The 18564-nt window shown below is 43.1% G+C and overlaps 1 protein-coding gene across 13 annotated transcripts in view; it reads right to left on the bottom strand.

Moving 5' to 3' along the window:
* Positions 1-6855: 6855 nt before the first annotated feature.
* Positions 6856-18564, bottom strand: part of bmpr1ba (bone morphogenetic protein receptor, type IBa) — a 471306-nt gene continuing 459597 nt past the window's right edge. For all 13 annotated transcript variants that reach the window (XM_068046063.1, XM_068046061.1, XM_068046079.1 and 10 more), the window contains one exon: positions 6856-18355. In XM_068046063.1, coding sequence (XP_067902164.1) covers positions 18230-18355 — 126 coding nt within the window. In that variant the 3' untranslated portion in view covers positions 6856-18229. The remainder of the gene's footprint in view (positions 18356-18564) is intronic.

The raw sequence follows: 18564 nt of genomic DNA, 5'->3' as shown, positions 1-18564 counted from the left end.
CTATTAACAAATGATCTTGCTTCAGCTCTCAACAAATACTGAGTTAACAATTGGATAGTCTGTTACTCGATCAAAAATTATCCAGAAAAACAGGTAGTAGCAAGTTTAATAGTTTGTGTCCCACTGTCCCCCCATCATCACCACATTGTCAATAAACTTCAACATATTTGGCACAGAAAAGAACACGTTGCAGGTGAAGTTGGTCTTCCCAAATTGCACTTGTGGGCAAAGTTTTACACGGCATACAGCAAAAATAGCATACAGCAAAGAGACTAAAATCTTTTGGAAAGAATGTGAAAATTTGCACCAATTATAGCACTTTCAAGCTCCTCAATATCTTGAAGCACCTTCCAGCCAATGAATTACTTTTGAAGTGCAGTTTTGTTGGGAAAAGTTCAACTTGCTTATTCATTGACATCAGTCAGGTGCTGATTAAAACAGGCACCATGCAAACTGAAGTGTGCTATGAAAGGTAGTGAGGGAACTCCACCCAACATGGTTTAATCACAAGGTCAGCATCGCAGTATCAAGGAAAAATGTGCCCCACTAAACTCGAATGAAAACTCGTAACAATACGTTCACTCTGGCCAGTTCTCTGAATTAAGAATTGCTTCATTTAAACCTTTGATAATTTTCTTTATACAATTTCCTGCAACAATGTCAATTCTTCTGACTTTTGTACAGTATTTACGGTGTGCTTAAACTCCACCCTCCCCCCCCACCCCCCCCCCCCCCCCCCCCACACCACACACGCGAGTTTCCGCTCAGTCCTGGTTGGAATGATGCTTTTAGAGGAGATTCTTGATAGTAAAAATCAGCAAGAGATCATTTTCAATCTACAATGTGATGAACGAGAACACAAAGAGTTAAAACTCACTGTATTGTATTTTAAAATCATTCTTTAAAAAAAATCTGTCCTTGGTTAATTATGACACACTGGTAACACTTTAAATACAGGAAAATCATCACAAAGGCGTGATTAAGATTTGTCTGCAGTGTGTAAGTGGGTGGTAATCTGCTTGTCATTTCCTGCTAGTAGCCAATTGTCTCCCGAAAGCTATGTCCACAATGTAAAATTAAGATGCACGTGAGACAACAGTACTAACTAGCCATTGACTTAACCATTATTACCCAGAGATGAAGCAGTATGCTGATTTCAGGGTGTACCTTCCCACTATGCGTGTGTTTGCATTTGTTTCTATAAACTCAACATGTACAAATTATAACAAAGGAAATTTTTAAACAAGTAATAAATTATATTTATAAGCAACTTGAAATATAGCACCTCTGTGTCCACTATTTCTTTTGAACATGTGATGCAGAAGTTACTGTATCCTGAGAGGAATCAGGCTTTACTGAGCAAGGTTTAAAAATAGCATACAGCAAAGAGACTAAAATCTTTTTGAAAGAATGTGAAAATTTGCACCAATTATAGCACTTTCAAGATCCTCAATATCTTGAAGCACCTTCCAGCCAATGAATTACTTTTGAAGAGCTGTTTTGTTGGGAAAAGTGTCAGCCAATTTGTACACAGGAAGAATGAGATAAATAACCAGATTATCTGTTTGTAGGTGTTGGTTGAGGGATAAATCTCTGCCAAGAGAGCAGAAGAACTTCCTCAATCTTCTTCAAATAATGACTTTTTTTCCCTCGCCATCTGAGAGGGCAAACAACGCCTCAGTTTAACAAGTCATCCAAAAGACAGCTCCTCTGACAGTGCAGCACTCCCTCAGTGCTGCATTGGAGTGTCAGCTTGATTATGTGCTCACACCCTGCAGTGGGGAGATCAGGTGCAAGAGACCCTGACACAGTTCTGCCAATGCCCCAAGAACCAGGCACGAGGAGCTCCAAATTCTCCCATCGACACTTATGTACCAATCGTTAATGAATTATTGGCAGCTTTCTCCTGTCTATTTACATTGGATAGAAACCAGACCAAAACAGTCTCTCATTTCACAGAGCAAATTTGCACTCCATCTGTCTGGGCAGGCTTTGACTGCAAGACCCCAGAACATAAAGACAATTGTCAAGCCCACTACACAATGCTGTGGATGCAAGATTTATAAAGTAGGTAATTGCTTGTTTATCACAATGCTTAGTCTTGTTGTCTACTTGCCACATGTTGCTTCTCTGAACTGTGGCTTGGTTTGTTTTGTTAAGTTTGATGCCACGCTCTCTTGGGTAGACTGGAAGCTATGGCTCTCTATGTCATACAATCAAAAAGCTCAGCGAAGGTGCTTAACTGAAGGCCTTTCCCGCATTGTAAAGTAGCATGAGATCAGCTTGAGAGGGTAATCAGATATTTCAAAAGAAAATACAAAACTAGAAACTTCAATCCAGTTCGTGGTGTGTACAAACTCAGAATGGTCTCACTCATAAAAGACTTGCATTTCTTTAGTGCCTATTATAACATCTCAAAGCACTTCACAGTCAATGAAGTACTTTTTAAGTGTTGTTGTAGGAAATGCAGCAGCCAATTTACACATAGCAAGCTCCCACAACCAGCACTGTGGGAACAGCCTGATAATCGGTCTTTTAACGATGTTCGTTGAGTGGTAAACCTTGGCCAGGACACCAAGGAGAGGTCTCTTACTCTTCTTTGAAATAGATCATGGGATCTTTTTGTGCTCATTTGAGAGGGCAGATTTGGTCTCAGATTGATATTGCATCTGAAAGACAGCACCTCCGCCAGTGCAGCACTCCCTCAGTACTGCACTGAGAGTGTCAACCTAGTTTTTGTGCTCAAGTCTCTAGACTGGGGCTTGAACCCACAACATTCTGACTCAGGAAACAAGAACACTACAACTGAGCCATGACACAGTATGCAAAATGGAAAAGTGTAGCATCCATACATTAATGATATTGTATATCAGAACTTACTTCCATATATTTGGGAGTGTTTGACGCTGACACGGGTTGCCCGAAATGAACAGTGTTCCTGTTGTCGACTTTGTTATGACCAGGTGAGGAAGGTGTGTCGGGGTCTCTTTGAGCCTTCACCTGGTCTTATTGTAACAGAGTTAATTTAAAACACACTGTGTTTTGTACTCCCCCGTGATGAATCTTTGTTTACAGCTTTCCAATTATAAGGCAAAGAAATGAGCGCAGACAGGCTTTCTTAGATTTAAAGAAGAAAAATGAAATTTATTAAAACTTAAACTCTAATTCAGTTAATTCCTACAGATACACGATGCATCCACGCTAGAATGCATATGGGATGCACACATACAGATAGGGACAGAAAAAAGCAGAAGAAAAATAAAGTGAAGAGGTTTGAGGCCGTATCTGAAGAGTTTCTTGTTACTATGCTTTGACCTCACTATAGAGTCCTTTTGTAGGTAGTTCTTGCTTTTCGTTGGGGCCCAGTATTCTTCTTAAAACTTGTTCACCATAGGAGACTTTTCTCTCTTGGGATTCCTGTGTCTTCAATGGATTCCAAAGCTGGTGAGAAAGAGATGGGAGCAGGTGGGAGATGTTCTCAGGAGCCAGCAGCTTTCTGTCTTCAAACACACTATTTCTCCAATTTAAAACTCTCAGTTCAAAACTCTGCAACAGCCAGTTAGTCATGTGACTAAACTGGTCTGACCACGTCTGCTCTGTGTATTGGGAGCAGGGACCGGTTCATTTGTTCGAACACTGTCTGCTAGTATGCAAAAATGTCTTTCCAGCTAGGGACCTGGCAATTCCTTGTAATAGGCCCTCTTTTCTTCCCAGTAACAATTTGAAGTTTAATGCCCATGTGGCAAAATTAATGTGCCTCATTCTTGGCAGGTGGGGGCCTGCATGACAACTTTAATATCCTTTACTTGTAGAAACGTACAAAAAAGTTCAGATTAAGTCTTGGGTTAAATTTTGATTCTCAACAAAGTCTTAATTTTTTCCCCGCACATGAACAATCTGGCGGATGATAAACAGAATCTTGCGAATATACTGAGTTCCCTTGGCAGAATTAGGAAGTACGGCAGAGCTGGCAATATAACCTGGGTCCATTGGCTGTACATCATCCTAACCCTAATTAAAACAGAAAATGCAGGTGAGGCAGCAGCTGTGGAGTGAGAAACAGAGTTAATGGATAGAATCTTCCCGGTCCCGCAGAAACAGGTTTGAAGGTGGGACTGGGAGCAAACTTGGAGATTAAGGCATCGGGACGGCGGGCTGACGCATTCCCACCTCTGGGTGATCTTGCAGGAGGCAGGTAAACAATGGCAGCAGGTAAGACAATAATCAGCGATTAAGGGCTCATGAAGGGGACGAGGAGGATTTCACTGGGATATTCCCAGTGACAGAGCAATCTCCAGCTGAGTGCAGAGCCTGGCTGCTTTGTGGAGACAGCCTCCTGGCGGTAGGGTGAGTAGCCATTGGAGCCAGAGGCTGTATGACCTAATGACGGACCCATGAGTAGGAAAGGCCGCACCCACAGTCCAAACAAATGCTCTGGAGGGATTTTCCCTCCATCCCATGGAACTGCTGGCTTCGTCCCTCTTCATTCTTGAAATTTTATGCACTTAGCTGTTTTGCGACATCCTCACTCTTTTTTCTGCCTGAGCAGTGCCCATCTCTCCCAGCGGGGCTGCCGACTTATCTAATTCTGATTGGGTCTGCAGCCTCAGGAACCTGCCCTCTGTCCTTAATTGGACAGCAGACGTGTAAGCAGTTAATTAGGAGGGCACCTCCCAGAAGGTCACTCTGTGGGATCTTTTACATCCACCCAAACAAGCAAATGGGGCCTCAGTCTAACACTTCATCTGAAAGACAGCACCTCCAACAGTGCAGCACTCCTTCAGTACTGCAGTGTCAACCTTAATTTTTGTATACATGTCCTGGAGTGGGATTTGAACCCAGAACCTTATAACTCAGATGCAAGAGTGCTACCAACTGAGATACAGCAGAGTCAACATGGTTTTGTGAAAGGGAAGTCATGTTTAACCAATTTATTGGAGTTCTTTGAGGCAGTTACATGTGCTGTGGATAAAGGGGAACAGGTGGATATATTGTACTTAGATTTCCATAAGGCAGTTGATAAGGTGCCACATCAAAGGTTATTGCAGAAAATAAAAGCTTATGGTGTAGGGGGTAACATATTGCCATGGATAGAAGATTGGCTAGCTAACAGGAAACAAAGAGTAGGCATGAATGGGTCATTTTCTGGTTGGCAAGATGTAACAAGTGATGTGCCACAGGGATCTGTGTTGGGGCCTCAACATTTTACAATTTAAATAAATGACTTAGATGAATGGACCAAAGGTATGATTGCAAAATTTGCTGATGACACAAATGTAGGTAGGAAAGTAACTTGTGAAGAGGACATAAGGAGGCTACAAAGGGATATAGATAGGTTAAGTGAGTGGGCAAAGACCTGGCAAATGGAGTATAATATGGGAAATAGGGAAATTGTCCACTTTGGCAGCAAGAATAAAAAAGAAGCATATTGTCTAAATGGTGAGAGATTGCAGAGCTCTGAGATGCAGGAGGATCTGGGTGTCCCAGTGAATGAATCACAAAAGGTTAGTATGCAGGTACAGTACACAATTAGGAAAGCTAATAGAATGTTATCATTTATCATGAGGGGAATTGAATACAAAAGTAGGGAGGTTATGCTTCACCTATACAGGGCATTGGTGAGACCACATCTGGAGTACTGTGTGCATTACTGGTCTCCTTATTTAAGGAAGGATGTAAATGTGTTGGAGGCAGTGCAGAGAAGGTTTACTAGACTGATAGCTGGAATGGGTGACCTGTCTTACGAGGAAAGATTGGATAGGCTAGGCTTTTATCCACTGCAATTTACAAGAGGAAGAGGCGACTTGATTGAAACGTATAAGATCCTGAGGGGTCTTGACAGGGTGGATGTGGAAAGGATGTTTCCCCTTGGGGGGAATCTAGAACTAAGGGTCACTGTTTAAAAATAAGGGGTCGCCCATTTAAGACAGAGATGAGGAGAAATTTTTCTTCTCAGAGGGTTGTGAGTCTTTGGATTTCTCTTCCTCAAAAGACAGTGGGAGCAGAGTCTTTCAATATTTTTAAGGCAGAGGTAGATAGATTCTTGATAAGCAAAGGGGGTGGAAGTTATCGGGGGTAGGTGGAAGTGTGGAGTAATCAGTTCAGGCATCAGCTTATTGAATGGCAGAGCAGGCTCCAGGGGCTGAGTGGCCTACTCCTAATTCGTATGTTCGTATGTACAGCTGACACTTAACATATAAATAAGAAATAGGAGCAGGAGTAGGCTATTTGGCCCCTTGAGCCTGCTCCACCATTAAATAATACATTAAAATATATTAATTACTTACCCAACAGTTCCAAGGGGGTTTCCCGCTCGCCTCCAAATGCACCCAGGTTAAACCCCAAGTGGGCGGGATCATGTCGGGTTCCCGAACCGATGCCACTCTATTAGTCTTTAACCCCTGCCTCCACCGAACCCACCTCCCCTTGGTAGTGAAAATTCTGCCCGTTAACTCTGTTTCTCTCTGCACAGATGCTGCCTTGCCTGGAGTATTTCCAGCACTTTCTGTTTTTACTTCAGATATCCAGCATCTGCAGTTTTTTACTGTCATATTATCCTCACCAAATGCCCAGGATAAAGTCTAAAACACTTATCCACTTAGCCTGCTGGGGTTCGGTGGGTAGGGGGTTGGGGATAACATATGCTGCAGTGCAGATGGGGCCTTAAGGAAGTGGAATTGGGGCAACTAACAATTGAGATTGGCCTGAATCACAAGTGCACCTAAAGCTTTGCTCCCCAGCAACTGAGTTTGAAGCATGTCCTATTGGGTATTGGGCATTGTCTGTAGTATTACACAATGAGTGAAACAGAAAAAAATAGCCACACACACAGCCACCAGTTCAAAATGTCGCTGTCTGAATTTGTTTATTAGGGAAATGGTAAACACAGTACATATTTATAGCATATACAACTAATATTCTGTATTCTAATCCTTCTGATTTACAACTATGTACAGTTTAAATAAGGCACTGTTTCCCACTGAGCTGTAGCTTTTTAAAAAAAAATCTCATATGTACAGATGTAAAAAAAACGCTTTGTTTCCAGTTATACAATCGAGAGAGTTTCATCTGTAGCATACCAGAAATACCACGCTCTCTGCAAAGGTCTGGTGTCCCAACATTGCCCCTGTTCCAACTTTCCTGACATACAGATTGGAGCCACTGACACTCTTTTTGGGAGGGGTTGGGGGAACCTTGTGCCATCAATTTTAAACGATGGCTGTGTTTTAGGCCCACCGAGCAGGATTGGCATGTCTTCTATACCCAGGTCCCGCCATGGCTTTCACCTGGGGTTATATATTGGGGCCCAGGGAAGAGGAGGATGAGGAGAAGGCAGAGTGTGAGTACACAAAGTGTACACGACTGAAATTGTCCACTGTCAGCCAACCAAAACAAAAATAGTTGTGGTGACTTTAAGACAGACAGCACAAAGCATGCAATGATTCCCTTCAACCCAGAAGTGCATGGACCTGTGTAAGGAGCAGAGAGTTAAACAGGAGGGGTTGCAGTTTTAAATGAAATAGATTCAGATGCAAGGAGGGGGATTCAGGAGAGAGAAAAATAAAACAGATTTAGTATTTCAGGAACTGTAGGAGTATATTCCGCTCAGATAGACAATCCTGATAGAGTCTTTAAGGGATTTAAACATTTGAAAAAAAACACAAAAATAAAACACATTTTGTGCATTTTCCTGTTGCACCAACTCCCCTTAGCAAGAGGGTATTTGATTGTCCAGCACAAGCTCTTGTTCACAGTCCCTGTAATAACATACAACTTCACAAGAATTTAACACTTCCTTCCATTGTTTAGTTACTTTCTTCCCTCTTCCTATCAGAGTGACAAATACATCCCTTAACAATCAAACAGCCAACTCCAACTGTAATGGATTGCAAATAAACTGTGCAACAACAACAACAGCAATGGGCTCAGAAGCTTTGCAAACTGATGGGCTACAGGATACAGTTGCATGTTGCAAAGCATTTATTTAATTGTTTCAGCACTGATAGTATATAGAAGCTTTTCAAAAAAACCCCCGACTCCCTTAAGTAACAATGAAGATTGTCTTCAGCCTGTATCGCAAATCAGAACTGACATTATGCTGGGGTCTATTTCAGTTGTCATGCAGGCCCCCACCTGCCAAGAATGAGAGATTAATTTTGCCACTAGAACATTGATTTTTAAACTGTTACTAAAGAAAGAACTTGGTTTAAAAAAAACACCAGACCCTTGACTGGAAACTCGTTTGCATAATAACAGACAATACTTGGATAGGACAAAGGGGCCACTCCCTGCTCCAATTTAATCCACAATGGACTTTTGATTACCAGACGTTGAAGGTGGAGAGGCTAACATTCTAGGTTAACTGCTATGATGGCCGAATACACAAACAGACGTGGTCAGACCAGTTTAGTCACATGACTAATGGGCTGTTGGAGTTTTATAAATTTGAATTTGCCAGAGAGAATTGGAGCTCAGAAAGCTGTTTGCTCCTGGACTGGAAAAGACCTCTCTCCTGTCTGCTCTCATCTCTTTCTCACCAGCTTTGGAATCCATTGAAGACACAGGAACGCCAAGAGAGAAAAGTCTCCTACAGCGAACAAGGTTTAAGAAGAATACCGGGCCCCAACGAAAAGTAAGAATTACCTACACGCAAGAACTACCTACAAAAGGACTACAGCGAGCTCGAAGCACAGTAACAAGAAACTCTTCTGATATTGCCTCAAATCTCTCTACCTTATTTCTTCCTCTGCTCTTTTCTGTCTCTATTTGCATGTGTGTATTACTTTTGCATGCTAGCGTGGGGAGCAGCATGTATTCGTAGGCATTAATCGAATTAAAGTTTAAGTTTAATAAAAATTTCACTTTTCTTCTTTAAACCTAAGAAAACCTGGTGTGCTGGTTTCTTTGCCTTATAATTGGAAAGCGGTGAACAAGGATTCACCAAGGGGGAGCTTAAAATACAGTGTGTTTAAAAATTAAAATCCTGTTACAATAAGACCAGGTGAAGGCTGAGAAACAGCCCTAGATACCTTGCTCACCTGGTCATAACAGAAATTTGGGTGCTGGTGTCCAGATTCTTACCCACAGACAAACGAGAGAAGTTGGAAGTGGGAAGCCAAATTGTTCCCGATCCAAAAAGAGCAAGATTAACACAGGTTTTCTTGTAGTTGTGTGTGATTGAATTCTAACATGTCTGCAACTGAAGCTAGCAGCTCTCCAATCCCAGGGTGAAGTAACTTGGGATAAGTTAAAAGTACTGTCTATGGAGGAGTTTAGAAAAATGGCTGAGCATTGTGACATCACTGTACGTGACAAGGATAGGAAGTCTGAACTCCTAAGACTAGTGGCCAACCATTTTTCCCTTGAATCTGAAGAAGCAGAAACAGACAGGGTACTGCTAGCAAAGATACAACTGGAACAAAGGAAACTTGAATTAGAGGAGAGAGAGAAAGAGAGAGCCTTCCAGAAGGAACGTGAAGGAAATGAAAGGCAGGAGAGAGAAAGACAGGAGAAAGAAAGAGAGAGGCAGGAGAGAGAGAGAGATAAAGAAGCTTCCAGAAAGAATGCGAAGAGAGCTGACGTGGCTTGAGTTAACTAGGGGGCAACAGAGTAACCCCAATGAAAGCATGGCCAATATGGAGGAGCATAATTCAGCGCTGAGTACAAAATTGCTAAAACTCACCCAACTAATTCCAAAATTCAATGATGACGATGTGGGGGGACTTTTAGTGTCTTTTGAGAAACTGACAAGGCAGCTAAAATGGCCAGCTGAGACCTGGTCTCTTTTAATACAAAGCAAACTAACTGGAAAAGCCCATGAGGTTTATTCCTTGTTGCCAGATGAGAGTTCATCAAATTATGAACTGACCAAAAATGCTATCCTCGGGGCATATGAATTAGTACCCGAAGCCTACCGCCAAAAGCTTAGAACCCTCAAAAAGCAAGCTAATCAAACTTATCTGGAGTTTGAAAGAGGTAAGCAGCTGGATTTTGACCAGTGACTGAGGGCTTTTAAAATACAGTTCAGCTATGAGACTCTCAGAGAAGTAATTCTGTTAGAGGAATTTAAAAACCCTCTCCCACTCTCAATAAAGACCTATGTAGAGGAGCTGCGGGTTCAGGGAGCCCAGCAAGTGGCCATTCTGGCTGCTGAGTTTGCTTTAATTTATAAGTTGCTTTCTCAGGGATAGCCTTTCCTAATCACCCCCACAAACCAAAAAGGATAAAGGGTGGGAAGGTGATCTCCACCCAGGCAGTCCTGCGAGAGAAAAGGAAAGCAGGAGACACAGGGGGCCCTCCTCCAGCCAAAAAGGCAGGTGCTGTGAGCCAAGTGTCAGACCCAGAGACCTGTGTGCTTCCATGGTAATAAAACAGGGCATTTAAAAGCTGACTGCTGGAAACTAAAGGGAAAACCGGCAGGGTTAATCAGGGCACACCCGCTCAGTGAAGACGGGACCCTGATGGAAAGCCCAGCAGAACAAGCTGTGGCTTTAACTTCAGTAAGAGTGAGACACAGGAAGCTTACTACAGTGTGTACACAGTTCCTGAAGGTTATCAGGGTTTTGTGTCTGAAGGGAAAGTAACCCCATAACCTTTGAGTGGGGCAAGCAAGCCCATAGTGATTCTCAGGGACACAGGGGCCACTAGATCCCTTTTACTGGGAAAAGGCCAGACCTTTCCCCCAGAGAGTGCAGTGAACACCAAAATGATGGTGAATGGTATTGGAGGGCAGTGTATTCTGTACCTGTACACCGGGTGCACCTGGAGTGCGACCTAGTTTCGGGACTGGTGACCCTAAGGATTGTCCTTAGTTAGCCTATGGACGGGGTTGACCTGCTCCTAGGTAATGATCTGGCAGGGTGAAGGTGGTAGCCCCCCCTGTGGTGAAAGAAAGACTGCAGGAGGTCAGAGAGACAGGGCTGTGTCCCCCAGAGGAGACTGCATTGGCACTGCAGGCAAACGACCATGAGGTCTGCCTGTCCGAGGCTTTCTTTGGAAAGTTAGGAGACCCAGGGAATTAATTAAATGAATTTTCCCTAGCTGAGGCTCAGCGAGCCGACCCAGTATTGTGAGAGTTAGCACAGGCTGCCCAGTCTGAAAGTGAAGCAGGGAGAGTCCCTGACTGCTACTATTTAAAGAATGAGGTACTGATGAGGAAATGGAGTTCTCCTCACAGACCTGAGGGCAAGGAGTGGACAGTAGTTCATCAGTTAGTGGTGCCGCAGAGGTACCGGGTAGAAATATTAAGAAGGGCCCACGAGGCTGTACATGCTGGTATACAAAGACCAAAGCACACATAAGACAGCAGCTTGACTGGCCAAAACTCCACAAAGATGTGGTGGAGTACTGCAGGAATTGCCACATGTGCCAGGTTGAGAGAAAACTCCAACCTACAGTGAAACCTGCACCCTAAGTCCTGTACTGGTGTTCGGAGGACCCTCCAGCAGAGGGCTGGTGAACTGTAAGGGACCCATGCCAAGAACAAAAGGGGACAGGCAGGCACACGGCTGGCAAAAGTTGAGAAAGAGAAGGGGAAAAAGTGATCAAGAGGGCAGGTTAAAGGAAGTCCAGGAGGAATCCTGGATGAAAACCCCTACTGTCCGGTCAGCCAACCCCGAAAAATATGAAAGGTTAGACCGCACATCCTCCTATGTAAATGCAGACTCTAGAAGAAACCCACCAGAGTTGCTAACAGCATTTACCGGAACCTGCAGAGACAAAGAGAGACCGCTAGGGGGCACAGAAACCGTGAGGGTGGTGCCTCACCTAGTCGAAGTGCCACAAGAGAATGCAGTCAAGTCTGCACAAATCCCGGCGGGTAGGAGTGTCTCAGAGAACAAAGGGGAAATTAACAAAGAATCGTCCCCCACAGTCAGAGGAAAAGGGAATCACCCATCCCCTGAAGCCAAAGCACTGCAAGAGAGTTCAGGATAGACCCGCCCATACTGGAAAAAAACATGACCTCAACAGGTACAAAACCCAAGGCAGTCATGGCAATGGGCAAACTGAAGAAAAGCTTCCCCACAGTACCACATGGCTACTGGGATGCCAAAAAAGGGGAAATTAAAGCAGCACTGGCACCCAGAAAAGACAATTCTAATAGGCTTTAAGATTGATGAATGAATGGAAATGAATGAGAGAAATGCATGGTTTTGCTTTCTGTATCTTACATTTCTCTCAAACCTTTTAATGAAATATGCTGTTTCTTTTCAAATTGCATTTCATTCTCCTGGGAGGGGAGATGTCATGCAGGCCCACACCTGCCAAGAATGAGACATTAATTTTGCCACTAGAACATTGATTTTTAAACTGTTACTAGAGTAAAAAAAGAACTTGGTTTAAAAAAAAACACTGGACCCTTGACTGGAAAGACATTTGCATAGTAACAAACAGTACTTGGAAAGGACAAAGGGGCCACTCCCTGCTCCAAATTAATCTACAATGGACTTTTGATTACCAGATGTCGAAGGTGGAGAGCCTAACGTTCCCAGTTAACTGCTAAGATGGTCGAATACACAAACAGACATGGTCAGACCAGTTTAGTCACATGACTGACTGGCTGTTGGGAATTTTATAAATTTGAACTTGCCAGAGAGAATTGGAGCTCAGAAAGCTGTTTGTTCCTGGACTGGAAAAGACCTCTCTCCTGTCTGCTCTCATCTCTTTCTCACCAGCTTTGGAATTCATTGAAGACACAGGAACCCCAAGAGAGAAAAGTCTCCTACAGTGAACAAGGTTTAAGAAGAATACTGGGCCCCAATGAAAAGTAAGAATTACCTACACGCAAGAACTACCTACAAAAGGACTACAGCGAGCTTGAAGCACAGTAACAAGAAACTCTTCTGATATTGCCTCAAATCTCTCTATTTTTTCTTCTCTTTTCTATTTGCATGTATCGCGTATGCATGCTAGCGTGGGGTGCGGTGTATATTCGTAGGCATTAACCGAATTAGAGTTTAAGTTTAATAAAATTTCACTTTTCTTCTTTAAACCTAAGAAAACCTGGTGTGCTGGTTTATTTGCCTTATAATTGGAAAGCGTTGAACAAGGATTCACCAAGGGGGAGCTTAAAATAGTGTGTTTTAAAATTAAAATCCTGTTACAATAAGACCAGGTGAAGGCTGAGACAGACCCCTAGATACCTTGCTCACCTGGTCGTAACACAGTGGTGTAAATGAAGGCCCACCTGCTGAAACACCTCCATTTTTGCCCCATTCTTGCAGCCTTTACCATTACCATGTGCATTGAAAATTTATATAACTGAATAATGGGTGTTTATCAGTAGTATTACATCAGGGGTGGTGGAGATAATATGGATGGGGGGGGTGGGGGTACAGATAAATAACACACTTCAGTGACATGGGTTTCAGTTCAGCCCCAGACAGGCCGAGTGAAGACACACCTCTCTCTACTGCCTCTAAGGATCTTACCTGAAATATGTTTAGGCAGATTAAGCTCTGTCCAGCGGAGCTTGAGTCATAATGATTGTCACAAAATGGGTCTATCGGTTTTTAGAAGGATGAGTAGTGTGAGGATGGGGAAAATATCAGCCCGAGGCATCTCCTGATGTTGAGACATTGTTGAGACAGAATAGAGGGACCTTCACTCTGCCGCTAACCTTCAACAGTCCTGACCAGAAAGTACTCGTTACAAGCACTCTGTGACTGGAGGTCCAAAGTGGAAACTAATTCCATTCCACAATGTTGACATCATTCAACTTGATAAATAGAAAACTAGTTGGCAAATCAGGAGATAAACAAATGGAAAACTCCCAAAGTGTCCCCTCAACATGTGAGGGGCCAGTGAGGGTAAATGACACTTCAATGAATAAAAAGGAATGACATGAGGAATCTTTCCCAGTTTGTGTTCAAATTAACTCGCGATGGAAATAAAACTGAACACTTAACGATATTTTCCGTTGCACACAATAGAAGCAGGAGTAGGCCATTCGGCCCTTCAAGCTTGCTCTGCCATTCAATAAGATCATGCTGATCTGCTGCCTCAACTCAACTTTCCCGCCAAATCCCCATATCTACTAACTGCAGTCTATTGACAATGGACAAATGGGAGCTATAGTCCGTACACAACACTAGTTCATAAAAGCTAAGTGTTTCATTTGGGAACAATTCCTTGATTGTCAACAGGATGGGTGTGGAGCAGTTGTCCGCATATTCCTTGGATCACCCAATTCTTCTAGTTTGAAGGAATGAATGGCATTTTCCTCTGCTTTCATGAAAATCCACAGGTGAGGGGAATTTTATATAACCCAATATTTATTGTAGGATAAAAAAACAAAGGGATCATTTTAATGTGCAATATTTTCTGTTAATTAACCCTTCGGAAGAAACACTCGTGTTAACTTCGGTGCAGTTCTCAAATTGAGATTACCAGAATGATGTGATTGTGTGACGTGTTACTGTTCTGTTATTAGATAACACATAGCTTTTAATATTTACAACTTACATTTATACATTTACCATTATTTCGTAAACATGGTCAGCAGAAAACAGATCTTCAGCCCAAATTATGTTGGGCTTGTTTGCAGCAGTGTAGAAAAGTAAGTGTTTTTAATATGTTGATAGATGGCTTGGAGCAACCCAGGTCAGTAATCTAACTAAGGGTTCAAATATCAGAAACTGGGACAACTAAGCTTGAGAAATTTAGAACCATCATCTGGAACCCTGAGATGAGAACGCTACTTTGACATCTCTCCAGCATAATGTATTATATGATATAATCTTAATGGAAAAAAATAGCCCAGTTATTTTATAGATAGACTTATTGGTTTATTAGGTTTGGAGTCAGATCTAGAAAGACGGACTTGCATTTCTATAGTGCCTTTCATGGCCTCAAGTAGTTCCAAAATGCTTTACAGCCAATGAAGTTCTTATGAAGTGTAGTCACTGTTGTAAGTGTGGCAGTAGATGCAAGGGAACACCACCATCTGCAAGTTCCCCTCCAAGCCACACACCATCCTGACTTGGAACTATATCACCGTTCCTTCACTGTCGCTGGATCAAAATCCTGGAACTCCCACCCTAACAGCACTGTGGGTGTACCTACACCATATATACTTCAGCAGTTCAAGAAAGCAGCTCACCACCACCTTCTCAAAGGCAATTAGGGATGGGCAATAAATGCTGGGCTTGCCAGCGGTGCACACATCCCATGAAATGTTTTTTAAAAAAAATGTGACAGACGATTTGCACACACCAAGTTCCCACAAACAGCAATGAGATAAATTTGTTTAAGCGCTGTTGGTTGAGGGATAAATGTTACCCAGGAAAGTGCTTTTGGATCTTTAAAGTCCACTTGAGCAGGCAGACTCGCTTTAATGTCTCATTTGAGAAACAGCACCTCCAGTATGGCAGCATTCCCTCCATATGGCGGGGAAGAGTGTTACCCACTAAGCCAAGGCTGACCAAGGCTGTGCAGCCAATGACTGCGTGCAATGGCAAATACCAAATTCAAATACTGCCAGGTGTGAGAGTATTCACATTGAAAGACCAAAATAACAATTTTCTCCTCATAAGAGATGTCAAAGTGTCGCTTAAAAATAAAGATTGTGATTGAAAATAATAAATAAATGACTGCAATTCTGACTAGACACAGAGTAAAATTAACTGAGTCAGCCTGCTCAGATGGTCTTCAGATTATGTACCCGTCAGAGTGGCATTATTGCAAGTTAATGTAAACAGCTAAAAACATCGGTGGGAGATCTTCAAGGATAACTATCTCTAACCTTTATCTTCCTTTGTCACATCTGGGATCAGTGATACAACAGCTACCTGAAGGAGTGCTTCTTTACGGACTGTTGTTTCGGCTGGGTTTACGACTAACTTGATGACTTTGTGGTTCTGCTTCTGGATTTGGTACGACTAAAGTGTTTATGAGCAATTCGACTGTGGAGTGTCGTGCACTTGATTGGCAGCCCACCTGTTCCGCCCATGAGACAGCCCGCGGCAAGAAATGTCACATGCTATAGTAATTTCATGCCGCAGGGCAAGCCCTTAAATAATGGTGAGGGACTAGAAACTGCGGAGGAGTGAAGGCATGTGGATTGGCCAGGGACACAAATCACTAAAAGCTAATGAACCAGGTGCAAAAAGTAATCAAAGGCTAATAGGAACATGAAAACAAGAGGCAGCCATTGGGCCTGTTCTGCTATTCAATGAGATCATAGCTGATCTGTGACCTAATTCCATGATTCTGTCTTTGCCCCATGTCCCTCAATACCTTTGGCTAACAAAAATCCATTCATCACAGATTTAAAAATTAACAGATGTCCCAGCTTGTTGAAGAGAGTTCCAAATTTTTACTACCCTTTGCGTGCACAGGTGTTTCCTAATTTCCCTTGTGAAAGGCTCTTTTCTATGTACAGAGATGAGTGCTGACAGTTATAACCAGAAATATGATGGAAATGCTGGAAATTGGACTGGGGTCCAGTTACACTGGGTTCCGTCCTTACAACCGGGCCACCAGTGGGGGAGGAGCCTACGCCAGGAGTTCCTGCGTCTCTGGCCCTCAGATGGGACCTCATGAGATATGGTATACCCACCTGCCAAGTGAAATGCGAGGGTCTCAAATAGGAGGTACAGGTTAGGATCCCTCAAAGAAATGGCCGATAATCTTTTTTTGCATTTTTAAATACAACACCCTAACAAAAGAGGGGAGGACATTGGGGACATGGTAGAATTCTTCTCATCCTTGGAATTAGCAAACTCCGCCAGAGAGTCCATCTCTCTATTACCGCAGGTACCCTAGTTGTGCCCCTACTGGCATGGGCACCCACCACTGGCATGTTAAACAGGGGGACCTCAGTGACAGGGGACTCGGGCAGGCACATTTGCTATTTACACCTCAATGTGTCTCCCTCCCTACATTGTTTGGGGGCTTCTGTTATCAGGCATTTCAGCAGCAATTCCATGAGATGACACCTCCTGCCGGGAGTGACTCCCCAGAAATTGTCAATTCCCCACAATCAGCCTCTTGCGAGCTTGTGATTTTCCAGATGAGCCCCCTGATTACTGGAGACAAGTTCCTTGCCTGCCCAATTGCCCGAGGTAAGCCCCCGTGAACACAGGAGATAGTTCTGCCGATCCATGGCTTACCATCATTGAGTCCGAGAGTCCTGCTCCTCACTGGGAGTGCTGGATTAGGAAATTATCCCTTTTATAACTCAACAATCCCTTTTTAAGCCTTCTGCCAGCTGAAAATATTTTCATAAGAGCAATAGGATTGCTGAAAGAGCACAAAGGAAAGATATAAAGCACGATGGAGCAATAAGACAATCCAGTACATGTAGAATAACCTAACCAGGTCAAGTAGTTGTGCAGTGACATCTTTACTTACTACAGTTCTCCAGAATGAAGGTAAAAGTCTGGTCGTACTGATGCACAGACAGGTGTCAATCAGCTTTCTATTCCAACCAACATACAAAATAACGCGTCCAGCCGCACCATCCGAAGATGGTTTCAAATAGCTGCCTAATTCAGGTGAACACATTACAACCCAATGCACACATCGCTGTGGGTTCCTGTGAGTGCCACATTTTCCTTATCAACATGTGGAGAATTCTTGTCAAGAGAGTCTCCCACTGCCCTATAGTCAAAAAAAATACCCAACATGTGTTCAAAGAAAAAAATACACACATGATTTGGCTATGGAACAGACAGCTGCAGAGCACATCTCTTAGTAATGAACTTGTGTTATGGCACCAACTCTCAGCATAAGTCAGGCAACGGTCTCTCATCCCCATTTTTTTTCAAAAGCTCAGCTCAGTTAAACACTAAAGCAGCTTTGTTTAGATACACCCAGTGTTAACAGTGTGAGCAACCCAGTCAGCTTATGCACAATTCGAGTCAGGTTAGAGTTGGCTTTTGATTCTCCCAATGCATAATACTTCGTAAAAAAAAAACAACCAAGTGAGCAGCTTTCACAGAAAGCAAGCGTGCAACCTCCTTTGCATTAAACTCTGAATACCTGCTGCTTTTTACTCTATACAAGCAAGAAAATACCCGGTGGTTGCTCCTTTTGCCATTTCTGGTGGTTGCAACAGTGCATTTCTCCCTCATTAACCAGTCCACCGCCATGCCAATGGCGGTGCGATTGAGATGACTTAAAAAAAAAAGGTAGTTTGGAAAGGGTGGAAAGCCAGTCACTCTCCCAGCTGTTATGGGTTAGGTGCTATGTGAGGGTCTCTAGGACAGAGCAGAGTTCTGATGTTGCATCAAAGCTTTATATCTTGTGATTCGGACATTTTGGCCACGGTCTTCTTCACTCGAAGAGCCGTTAGACGGGAAGCTGGGTTGTGGGCCCAGCATTCAGTCATCACTTTCCCCATTTGTCTCAAACACTGTGGAAGCAAACACACACACAAACACAAAAAACAAGTCACTACGTGAAGACCAAGCACATGGGAACAAGCCAAAGCACACCGGCAGTTTTACTGCGTTTTTCTGCACCATTGCTCCATCACTTCCTTCAACAAACTCATATGTGGCAATTGCCTAATATAACTGAAATCCTTGCGTTCAAATCCCTCTATAGTCACATGCCTCCCTA

The sequence above is a fragment of the Heterodontus francisci genome, chromosome 1 (assembly GCF_036365525.1).
Source record: "Heterodontus francisci isolate sHetFra1 chromosome 1, sHetFra1.hap1, whole genome shotgun sequence".
Taxonomy (NCBI): Eukaryota; Metazoa; Chordata; class Chondrichthyes; order Heterodontiformes; family Heterodontidae; genus Heterodontus; species Heterodontus francisci.
The sequence above is the reverse complement of the archived record's forward strand: the minus strand, read 5'-3'. Positions and strand labels throughout refer to the sequence as shown.